Source organism: Cynara cardunculus (genome assembly GCF_001531365.2).
Source record: "Cynara cardunculus var. scolymus isolate 2C chromosome LG 10, CcrdV1, whole genome shotgun sequence".
NCBI lineage: Eukaryota > Viridiplantae > Streptophyta > Magnoliopsida > Asterales > Asteraceae > Cynara > Cynara cardunculus.
Window position 1 is genome coordinate 22065086 of NC_037537.1, and position 12407 is coordinate 22077492.

General features: G+C 32.9%; 1 protein-coding gene across 4 annotated transcripts; it reads left to right on the top strand.

Moving 5' to 3' along the window:
• The first annotated feature begins 3827 nt into the window (after positions 1–3827).
• On the top strand, positions 3828–8759 carry LOC112519065 (uncharacterized WD repeat-containing protein C2A9.03-like). Of its 4 annotated transcripts, none has more exons than XM_025127012.1 (10): positions 3828–3984; positions 4549–4718; positions 4845–5012; positions 5108–5194; positions 5736–5870; positions 5998–6108; positions 7458–7549; positions 7636–7741; positions 7967–8053; positions 8136–8759. In XM_025127012.1, exons 2-10 carry the CDS (start codon positions 4593–4595, stop codon positions 8547–8549), a joined length of 1326 nt encoding a protein of 441 aa, XP_024982780.1. In that variant the 5' UTR covers positions 3828–3984; positions 4549–4592; the 3' UTR covers positions 8550–8759. The 4 variants fall into 4 exon arrangements, with proteins under 4 accessions (XP_024982780.1, XP_024982781.1, XP_024982783.1 ...); XM_025127013.1 differs by having other exon boundaries at positions 4854–5012; XM_025127015.1 differs by having other exon boundaries at positions 3842–3984; positions 4633–4718; positions 4854–5012.
• Positions 8760–12407: the final 3648 nt, after the last annotated feature.

Genomic DNA, 12407 nt, shown 5'->3' on the forward strand with positions numbered 1-12407 from the left:
TTATGCTGATGTGACGAGTGATACGGTATCCAACTCAGTATTATTTGTTGACGTAGTTAATGACATAGATTTTTTTTATATCTAAAAGTAGTTTTTTTTAATCTAAAATTAGTCTTCAACCGGTTATCCGATGGTACGTTACCCAAAATATGAATCAAATTAAAGTACGTTATTTTTTCATGCAATTTGACCAAAAATAAACCTCAATAAAAGAAGGTAAGGGTACATGTAGGTCCATTATGCCTTTGTAGAAACCTCTCTAACCTTGAGATGCCAAAACAAGCATGACCCTATATATGTTTAAATACTATAAAATGACGTCGTCTTGTGTATTACTCAACTCAACATATGAGAAAAAAAATAAATTCGTGATAAAGAAATATAAGAACCCCGAAAAGGTTAAAATACACTCTCGATTCACGTTTTACAATTTTTTTAACGACAATAAGAAATATGTAACTGTACGTTAATAGAAATCAGACACTTTTATGTCTTATTTTATTAACAGATTCGTGTTACCATCAAAGTAATCGTAATCTGATTCTATTTATAGGAACAGAGTAAGCATCAATTTTCGGGATTCGAAAACGAGAAGTGGAGTTCTTAGACACGAAAGTAACCAATTATGAAAGAACACGTAAATGTTAAGGCTTCCCAGTGGAGTAAAAATGATCAACAAATATGGCATGTTAATAAATGGTGCAAGACGTGTAATAATGGTTTCGGGTTTTCGAGGGCGGAAGTTCTTTTCGTACGAAAGAACGACTTTCACGCCCACGTTATTTAGACGAGTTGTAGGGGATTTGGTATCTTTTTCTATAAACAACGGGTTTCAAGAATTCAGTTGTAAATAGAAGTGGAGGGAGTTAAGAGTAATAAAAGATTTCCGTCATGAGATACGTTAGATGAAACAAGGTCTTGTACGCAAGTAGTTAAGGATGTAAACAGTTTGGTTTGATTATATTTTACCAAGAGATTGAAAATCAAACTTTCTTAACGGGTTTCGGGTTTTCTGGAGTGTGTGTTTATCGACGTATATTGGTCAAATTCAAACTGGTTTGATTTCACAGTTCAGTAAACTGAACAATTTGTGTTGCTCATAACACTTTTAGTGGAAAATGGTAAATAAAAAATAAAATATTATTTTTCTGTACAACTCAAAATGAAAAGTGAGAATAAAATGGAAAATATTGTCTCATATTTGACGTGACATTGAAATGAGATCATATAAATATGAATGCGACAAAATACGGTCTTTTTGTATTAAAATAGATGGAATAAAAAAGCAGATAACAATACTAAATAACTAAATTACAAAAAACTACAATCGTCATCTGCTGATGCTTTTGTATATAATATATATATATATATATATATATATAAATATATAATATTATAAAATAATTATACATTATAAACATATTATATTTTATCAAATTACTATACTTCTTGTGTATATAATATTTAAAAACATATCATATATTTATGCCCATAACATAAATAATATATTTTTTGAATATCGATAAATAAAACAAATAAACTTACATACCTTTCTTATTTTTGATAAAGTTTGAACCCTTAATCTTTTAAGAAGCCAATAATTCACATACCATTAGGTCAAAAGTCATTTGATAATAAATAATATATTTGTGTATGATAAAGTGTATTATATATATATATATATATATATATATATATAGGGTTAGGTTCACGTGAGACCAGACTGTTTTTGTGAGACCCGTGAGACCCGTGAGACCATATTTTTACACTTGAAACTTCACAGCAAAAACACTGTGAAGGTTTAAAAAAGTCGAACCTTCACAGCAAAAACACTGTTAAGGTTACCTTCACAGCATTTTGTTGTGAAGTTTCAAGTGTAAAAAGTTGGTCTCACGAAAACAAACTGGTCTCACGTGATCCCAAATCTATATATATATATATATATATAGAGAGAGAGAGAGAGAGAGAGGTTGGTTATTATACAACCCTTGACATTTGTGCAACCAATACAACCTTATCTCAACCGTCCATTTCATTTGATTAATATGTGATTTCATAGAAGTTTTGATTGTTTTTTAATATAAAGTATTGATCATAATTAATGAATCGTATTCATCTTCCATAAATATTTAAATCATAATAAATGAATTTTTATCATTTCCATAAATATCTTAATTTATTGGGTTGTATTGGTTGTACAAATGCAACGGGTTGTATTTGAAACAAACTCTCTCTCTCTCTCTCTCTATATATATATATATATATATATATATGGGCCCATTCAAGGGAGAACTGATTAATTTGTGGTAATCGTGAGATCCAATCTCAACCACAAATCAATAGATAAATTAGAAAATTTATAATTTTGGTAGTTTTTAATTAAAATTTTAATGCAGAGACATTTTAGGTATTTTCTCTTCTCTCTCCTCTCTCTCTTCTCTCTCCGTCCTCGTCTTATGGCCTCCGGCCACCGTCCTCCAGTGATACCACAGTGTGATACTCAAGCACATATAAGATGCATTGTGATACAATTATGTTACATATCCGATCGACCATACAAACGACCTCAGTGTGATAACAAACACATATAAGATACATTGTGATACCACTATGGTATCACCGGAGGACGGTGGCCGGAGGCCGGGGGACGGAGATAGAAGAGAGGAGAAAAAAATACCTAAAATGTTCTTACATTAAAATTTTAATTAAAAATTATCAAAATTATAAATTTCCTAATTTATCTATTGATTTGTGGTTGAAATTGAACCTTACGGTTACCATAAACTAATTAGTTCTCATTTGATTAGACCCATATATATATATATATATATATATATATTAGAACACACATATATATATTTATAATATATATTATATTATATTAAACTTTTGATATATTATATAACATATAATATGTTTTTAATATATTATATAGAAAATATGACGAATATTTATAAATGTATTATATAAGCACTTGGTCATAATTTGTAAGTATTTTTATAATTTTTTATTGTTTTATTTTTAATGGTAGTATTGGAGATGGACTTAAAACATTTTCAATAATTTATTTAAAATAGAAAAAAACGAGTTTTTATTCTTTATAAACATTTTCGACAACTATGATAAAATAAAGAAAAATGATATTTTAACAACTTTTTTTCTCCAACAGGTATACTATCTTGTATACTAAAATTAAAAAAAAAAAAAAAAAAAAAGGAGATAGATGGTAGAAATCTCTAAATCTCCATATTTAAGAGAGATAAATAATTTTTTTTTATCTCTAAAATAGAGATTTTTTTATAAAAAATGTATTGAGATGTTAAATTGAGGAATATTATAATAATATAATTTATATTAAAATCTCTAAAATAAAGATTCTGTTGGAGATGAATGTAAATCTTTTTAGAAAATTTATGTTTTGATTATTTATTTTAAAAAAATTATAAAAAAAGTTGTTGAAGATGTTCTAAAAACCTACACACGTTCAAATGTCCAAACAAAATACTTAAATCTATAATTTTAATATTTAATACTAAAAAAATTAAAATTAAGAAATAATTAAATAAGTCGATATCATAATACTACCATGATATACGATTTTCAATACAATATACCAATTAAATTTGTATAGTTGATACATTACTATCAGTTGATTGTAACCGATACCAGTTTAACTGATATAATTGGTTTGATTTATATAAAATTGATACATATTTGTTTAGACAAAAAAAAAAATTATTAAATATTATAAATATCTTATCGTATTACAGCAGTAGAGATGTAACATATATATATCTTGTAATAATTATTGAAGTTCTTGACGATGGAGTCTTTTAATCAGGAGTAGATGGGATGATTAATGAGGAAGAGATAGACTTTGAGACGAGGGTTTTTCCCTTTTCTTTTTAGGCACACATAAACACAACGGGGAACCCAGATTGAGGAGCTGATCCCTCTGAATCTGTTGCAGAAACAAAAGATCAGGTGTGTTCGTACGAAATAACCCCATCTCCCATAATCATTCCAACTTTACACCTTCGTTTAAATTTTACTCTATTGATTTTCCACGATTCCCCTTTCTGGGTTTGTTCTGGATCAGCAATTTATCACTAGGGTTTCTGTTTTTTTTTTCGTCTTAATCGATGAATCCGGGTCTTTTATTCTTCTTCCAGTACGTAGGGTTTCTTGGCCAGACGTTAAATTGTGCGCTATGATCCGTTTATTACTCTTCTTTTTCCTATTTGTGGGAAGAGATTGCAACTATTAACTTACATGCACAGATGAAGTATATTTGCAGCCTACCTGTTTGTTTTTATCCCCCAATGGGAAGATACTCCCTTTTTTCTCATTATCTGTTTGTGTATGCTTTTGCTATAGATTGTTTATTGTACTTGGATGTTTTTTGTTGCAACTTACTAAGTTATGCTTACAATTTTGTTTCCAATTGCTATGTTTCTCAAATAACTTCAAAGATTGTTCTGTTTTTTGGGGTTTTTTTTTATGAGGAAGTTGATTGCATCTGTTTTTGGTTGTTTACCACTTGGATAGATTGTTGGAGGAAGGGAGAACATCTTAACTCGTGATTTATAAGGATGCCTCATCACGAAGTTGACCAAATAGATTACATGGCAGAAGAAGGGGACATGTCGGATTTTGCGGACGATGTGGATGGAGAGGAAAACGGTGGTGGAGATCGAAGTCTTGATGACTATGATATGGTAAGTCTAATTCATCCTTTTTTCATGAGTAGATACTTGTTCGGTTAGAGTTTAATCCAGAATCTAGCATCAGATTTATTGTAATCTGCTTTATATGGTATCAATCAAGTTCCTAATTTTGAGTAGCTTACGAAGGTGACGGATACGTCCTCTGCTCAAGCAAGGACAGGCAAAGATATTCAGGGCATTCTGTGGGAAAGATTGAATATAACAAGGGAAAGTTACAGACGTACAAGGCTGGAACAGTACAGAAACTACGAGAACATTCCCTTATCGGGCGATGCTGTTGATAAGGTTGTATACCTAAGGCGCTTGCCAGTCTTCTCTGCTTCATAAATATGATTCTTTTTTTGCTCTTGATATCATGGCAACTTTGTTGATGTGTGCAGAAATGCAAACAAAAATCGAAGGGCGGTTACTACTATGAATTCTTTCATAATACGAGATCAGTGAAGCCTACGATCCTTCATTTTCAGGTTTATACCATTACTTTCTGTTCATTCAAGCATTCAGTTGCTATTAGACTGATATCAACTAAAATCCCTCATATCAAATTAATCCACAAAAGTCATCCCTAATTTGTGTTTGCTGTTTTTCAAACGATGTTCAGTACTTGTAGGATATAAGTGTATAACAACTGTAACTTAGGGGTTGTTTACCAAACACTTACCCGGGTAAGCGCTTACCAAGTCACGTTACCTCATCGGATGAATATGGTAAGGACCAAGAATCTTGCCCGGTAAGAGCGAGACAAGGACCATGAGTCCTACCCAGTAAGTGAGGGCGACAACTCTTACCACGGTAAGCGCTTACTAGGTAAATTGTTGCATACRATGTCGTTTTATTGGACTAAAATCTTACCCGGTAAGTAAATAATGATGTTAAATTTTACCGATAAGCACTTACCGGGTAAGTGTTTGGTAAACAGCCCCTTAGTGTTTTTACATGCCTAATTTATTTTGCGGTAATTGGTTCTTGGTTCGTCAATGGTATATGACATGTGCATAATGTGTACAGCTAAGGAACCTGGTATGGGCTACCTCGAAGCATGATGTATATCTCATGTCTAACTACTCAATCATGCACTGGTCATCATTATCACAAAACTTGACGGAAATCCTTAACTTCTCTGGGCACGTAGCACCTACTGAGGTACTTCCCTTTGATCATAAAGTTCTGGAAGTTGCAAAAAAAGGGAGGCATTGCCGTGCCTTTTATTTTTCTGTGACTTTACACCTATTAATATTCTGCTGTGCTGATATTCATTTTGTGGCCACAGAAACATGCTGGAAGTTTACTGGAAGGCTTTACGCAAACTCAGATTAGTACACTAGCAGTTAATGACGATTTTCTGGTTGCAGGAGGCTTTCAAGGAGAGCTCGCTTGTAAGGTAATTCTATAATAAAGGACTACGCATTCAGTCAAAAGTTTTGTTTTCTTTTCCTTGGAATATATTTAACTGGAATGTTTGGTAACTGCCCTTAAAAATGTATAGACATAATCCACTAGCTTATAATCGGAAGTTTATATAACCAAGTAGCTTTTTTTTGGTAAATGTTCCAACCAATTGATGCAGACTGAGATTTAAGGAGAAAGAGAGATGACCTAAGCTCAACTCCATATACATAGAATGGTTAGTGATTAAATATTTTCAAACAGAAGGCAGATCTAGCCTAAACAGGAAAAGGAAACTAAAAAGAAGGAAACACACTTCTAAAAAAGGAGATATACAAGACATGATTAGCATCAAACCCATTCATCATTAACTATGAATTATTTACTTCCATAATAACGCTAAATGATAAAAAAACGTCAACTAAATCTAAATAGGTAACTTCATCATCTCACAAGTATTTCTACTGAATTATTAAATAAATTTTATCTCCTAATAACCATGCGTAGTTTCCAGTTACTAACATTCTACATTACCGCAGCCGTTCTTGCATTCAAAGTCACTGTTAGATATGGTTCGTGACCTTTGACTCATCTGCCATTTACGTTGTCATCTTGATGGGGATGTCAAGACCATTGGTTGTTGGTACCCTTAAAGCTGTCTTCCAAATATGTTCTGCATCTTATCTGGAATGCAGCATTTGTAGGTGCCATTGCATTGCCATCATCGCTATCTGACCTTGCCTTTGAATTTATGGGCCATTTACCTGGTCATCTGATGGGAAACAACCTCTCTACCCCTTAGAGTAGAGGCATGGTCTGCCTACATCCTACCGTCAGACCCTATTTGTTAGGTTATTTCCATTTGGTTTCTTATAGTCAAGTTAAGAGAGCACTGTATTCGACATCTGAAATCAACCGTATGCATAGTTGAATCCTTCAGTTTTTATGCCTGTTAAAGGAATGATACCACACCTTGGGTTATGTTTTTCCTGTACTTGCTTCTATTTATATTGCCTTTGCTTAATCATATCTACTTTTATCAAAATTTAGCATATATGTCTTTTATCTTTTTCTATTTTGTATTGCTGTCGTTTGCTCATATCTAGCCTTTCGAATTTTAGCATATTGATATTCTCCATTTCACACACTTTTCACTAGTAGGACTAGGGGGTCTTCATGGAAGCAACCACTCTACTCTTTTGGGTAGAGGTCAGGCCTGCGCACATCCCCACCCACGGCGGAGTGCTGCAGTGCATGCACCTGTCAACATTTAGTAATCACTTATACATTTTGTTGATTTGCTTTCATCTCTAATATGAAACTTGATTGTATTAAATGATGCAGAGGTTGGATAAACAAGGAGTAAGTTTTTGTACAAGAACAACTTATGAAGACAATGCCATAACAAATGCTATTGAGATATACGACACCTTGAGGTACTTATAAATTAGGATGTACCTTTTTACTATAAAATATATTATTTTCGGTAGGCTGACATTTCGATTAATGTGTTACTTTGTAGTGGTGGGACGCATTTTATGGCATCAAACAATGATTGTGGTGTGAGAGAATATGATATGGAGAGATTTCAGCTTGTGAATCACTTCCACTTTCCTTGGCCAGTGAATGTAAGTTTCTGACAATGGTTTTGTTACAAATCTAGCATTACTCTTTTCATGGTTGTAATTATGAAATTTGTCATAGGCTATGTTTGGCAAACTAGCTGATAAGTTAGCTGATGGCTGATAAATTAGCAGATTAATGTAAAATGACCAAAAAGTATATCTGCTAGAATGCAACTTGTTTCAGTTCGAATGTTCCATTTGGGTACTAATGAGTGGTTCTTGTCGCAGCATACATCCTTGAGCCCAGATTGCAAACTCATCACTGTAGTCGGAGATCATCTTGATGGATTGCTTGTAGACTCTTCAAACGGAAAGGCAAGAACCTGTGGATATAACTCCTAGTTTATAACAAGTCACGTATTTTCTTTTTCGGATACTGACATCCTATTTTTGGCAGACGGTTGCGACAGTGGAAGGTCACCTCGACTACTCATTTGCTTCTGCATGGCACCCGGATGGGAGAATCTTTGCGACAGGCAATCAAGACAAGACTTGCAGGGTATGGGATCTAAGGAATCTATCAAACCCAGTTTCGGTTCTGAAAGGCAACATGGGTGCAGTAAGATCAGTGCGCTTCTCTTCAGACGGGCAGTTCTTGGTGGTGGCAGAACCTGCAGATTTCGTTCATGTGTATAACACCAACTTAAACTACGAGAAAAGGCAAGAAATTGATTTCTTTGGGGAGATTTCGGGTGTTTCACTTAGCCCTGATGATGAAAGCCTTTACATTGGAGTATGGGATCGGACTTTTGCGAGCTTGCTACAGTTCAACAAACGACATAGGTATGGGTATCTTGATTCGTATGTGTAGTCTAGTCCCTAATAGTCACCCTGAAATAAGTCGGTCGGAGTTGTTTGTTTTTGTTTTGTTGTGGATTGGAGACCATGGAAGTAGTAGTATCTAAAACATTATTCCCCAGTGACAAGAAAGAAAATGTATAGTAAATATGGAGAAAAGGTTTGTTAAGTATGTTGTCATGACAACTTGTTAATGTCATATGGGTTGTTACTTGTTAATATCAGTCATATTGTGTTGTGTTGGGTTGGGTTGGGTTGGGTTGGGTTATGCACGACTTTCTTTCAAGGTATGGTTTATGGTCTTTCTTTATGACCTTTTCCCCTTTCGGGAACCTGATGCACCCGTCTCGAAGGGGGGACTGGGGATGGGGACGGGGCCAGGTAATGAGATCCCGCCTGCACTATGGCTGCACATGGATTGGGTTGGCCCAAGGGTTGCGGTTTGAAGAATCTCAACCCAGGCAAAACTATAACCCATCCCAAACTGTATTTGGTTGAAATGGTACACCATTTTACAATTTAGCCAAGTGTTTGTGTCTAAATGAAGTAAATCAAAATGATTAACATACAAAAAAAGACCAACAAATTCAAAAAGAAGTTACGAATAAGAAATAAAATTACGGTTAAAATTGTAATATAATTTTGAATATGGTTAATTACGGATTGGGCTAAATATGTTAATCAAAGACTTTAAAAGATTCATATAAAATCCGTAGTATAGAAAGACGAGATTTTTTTTTGATAAGGAGGGGGAGACCTCTCCGGATCAAGCAAAAAAACACTAAAACGCAAGACAAAAAGCATTCGGGTGGGGGCGAGTCCACAACCACCAGAAAAAGTCAAGGAGCCCCGAAAGAAAAGAAGGGAGAGAAAAAGAAACAAACCACAAGGGAAAGGCCCAGACAGGCAAGACTAGGCAAGCAACGGAGAAACAACAAAAGAAGGAATAAGGGCCTAAAACAGGCTCACCCTAAACCAAAAAAGACGAGATTTATCGAGTTGGGTTAGGTTAAAACGACCCTAATCTAATTCAAACCAATAGATGCAATTCGGTTTAATTTTATATCAACTATGTATCGAGTTCCTCGGGTTAAATTCCTTTTTGGGTTATCTCTTGCTGGGTTGGTCGTTATTTTGTGCACCCCTATCCTATCCCGTCCCCGTATATTAGAAATTTGTAATTAAATACGTTGTATATTTCTTATTAAATATCTTTTAGATTTATAAATAGTATCTTGATCTTTTTTCCTTATATATTTTATAATTATATTTTTATGACTTGTCTTCCTCTTTTAGATAAAGAAATACGGAGAGCCGAAAACGTTTAATCAAATAATTACGTATGATGTTATAATTTTATTCACATATGAATATTTGATACCCCATAAAAACAAAATTTTGGAAACATGTGAGATTTAAAGTATATGTTTAAAAAATATGTAATTATTACATTTTGTAAATCAATTAAATGACAATTGTATCCTTAATAACACATGAAGCAATAAATTTATGTATTTCATAATTAAAGATAGAATTAGAAAGTAAATATGTACGTTTAAAATATATATATATATATATATATATATATTGTTTACTTCGATTCAGATTAGTTTTTAGAAGAAGATATCTTAGTTGATTGTAATTGGGTTTTTAGGATCGGTTTGTTTATATTAAGACGTGAAGTATTTGTATACGGTATTAAGACATATTGGTTGGATCCCAAGCCGATGCCTTTCCTAGCATCTGATCTGCTCTCCTCATATCTTCAATATGTATGTTATATTTTCTCTCTTTTCTTTTAAAATTTGGAGATTTCTTCATTCTATCTCATATTGTTCTTTACTCTAGGGGTTGTTCGGTTCATATTCTGTTAAGACATGTATGGATAAAGTTGTTTGTATGATATCAGATAAATTGTTGTTTGATTGTTGTGTTGAATAAACTGTCTGAATAATATAAATGACCATTTTACCCCTTTTCTTTGTTTTTAGCTTTTTCATTAACAAAAGAAAAACTCATTGTTCGCTGTCCCAAGTTCCTAACTTCCTGTGAACATAGCAAATAACAAGAAGAAAGAAGAAAATAGATCTACATATGAGAGCCATGGTTTTTGTTTCATGAAACAAAAAGAGGAAAAACAGGTCTGCAAATGGTATGAACCGGAAGAAGAAACATAAAAAATGGTGAGTCTTCAACAGATCTCCGACGGGAAGGAACTGTGGAGTCGGGGAGGAACCTATGATGGTGGATTCTTCAACAAATCAACAAACCAGCAACAGGAAAGAAATCGATGGAGAGACCTGCAACAAGAAGGAAACCGGTGGAGAGAAACATGCCTGTGATGGATGGTGAGACGCAGAACCGATGGAGTGTTGAGAGAGGAGGGGTTAAGCCCACACTGAACAACCATATATGGCTATATGAATAAGCCATATCCATTATACAACCCATTAAGCTCCTACCGAACAACCCCTCAGAGAGTTTAACACAACTGTTGAAGCAAACTTTTCCCAAATCTCCAAAAATTCTAAAATAACATACTTGTTGAAAATACTCTAACAAGAGGAAGGAATATATTTAATGACGCGTTGAATCAAATATCAGAAATATAATATTATGGTTATTAAGTTTATGTCTTGTTTATTTCTTATAACGCGAAAGTGTTGGCAAAAGTATGCGAAGGATCAACATTTCTATTTCAGTTTTCTTGAATATTAATCATTTTGATTTTTTAAGTGCAACGTATGTTATAGATTAACTTAAAGAAACATAGATATACGAATCTTATAAAAGTTGTATAGATTATATTTAATGACACATAAACTAATCAGATATCCTTAATTCACCATAAAAAAAAAACTAAAGAGTTATTTGTTTACCTCCTAATAGTTCCATTAAAAGGCAGCATTTGAATCGTTAATAGCAAACAAATATACGGTTCTAAAAATATCTTTAAAATATATAACTGTTTGATAAAACATGCCCTAAGTTTTAACCCTCAACATTTTGTAGGGTGGGGTTTACTTGTTTGCTTTGTGTCAAATGATCTTTTATGGATAGACTAAAGATTAAATTTATCATACATTTTATGCATTCTTTTATTATATAAATTACGTTTTAATGATAATATTGATAATGACTAACATGTCGTTTATACAACACTTATCAGGTAATTGCTTGTCAAATCAATTACCTTGTTGGATGAGCATCGGATGAATCGAGAATCTTACCCGATAAAAATGAAGACAATGATTGAGAATCTTATTAATTAATTTTTACAAAACGAATGTTTTAAACATATTTTAAAATATTATAATATATAAATTCTACGTAATACCAACCACTTGATGGGATTTCAAAATCCTGTAACTTCAAATCTACTGAGATGAAATTCAAAACCAATAGTGCAAACCAAAGGTACAATAAGCAATGCATAGTGTACAACTATCCATAGGAAAGGGTGAATAGTGACATGAATATATAATATATATGAATATATATATATATATATATATATATATATATATATATATTGATGCTTATCTTGAAGAAAAACACACCCTACAAACATAAAGGTAGTGACAAAACGCCTCACATTCCTAAGCCATAACTGATAACACCCCAGGCCCCAACCCCAATCTCAAATTCAAGATTTCAAAATATAAAAAAGAACCAACCCAGTAAGTTAAACAATAAACCAAGCCAGCCAGTGGAGGTACACCAACTAATGCAAATGGTACAACCTCATCAATTAAGACACACAACAATTACATATGCTTTGCTAACCCCTATGCCTATGCTCATATATATATATATGTATAATATATATATATATATATATATATATATATATATATATANATATATATAT

Bases quoted from the DNA above. Each gene is read 5' to 3' on its own strand.
- LOC112519065 (XM_025127012.1), top strand. From the start codon at position 4,593: ATGCCTCATCACGAAGTTGACCAAATAGATTACATGGCAGAAGAAGGG. The intron at 4,719-4,844 runs GTAAGTCTAATT...AATTTTGAGTAG, and splicing joins GTCTTGATGACTATGATATG to CTTACGAAGGTGACGGATAC. The intron at 7,742-7,966 runs GTAAGTTTCTGA...TTCTTGTCGCAG, and splicing joins ACTTTCCTTGGCCAGTGAAT to CATACATCCTTGAGCCCAGA.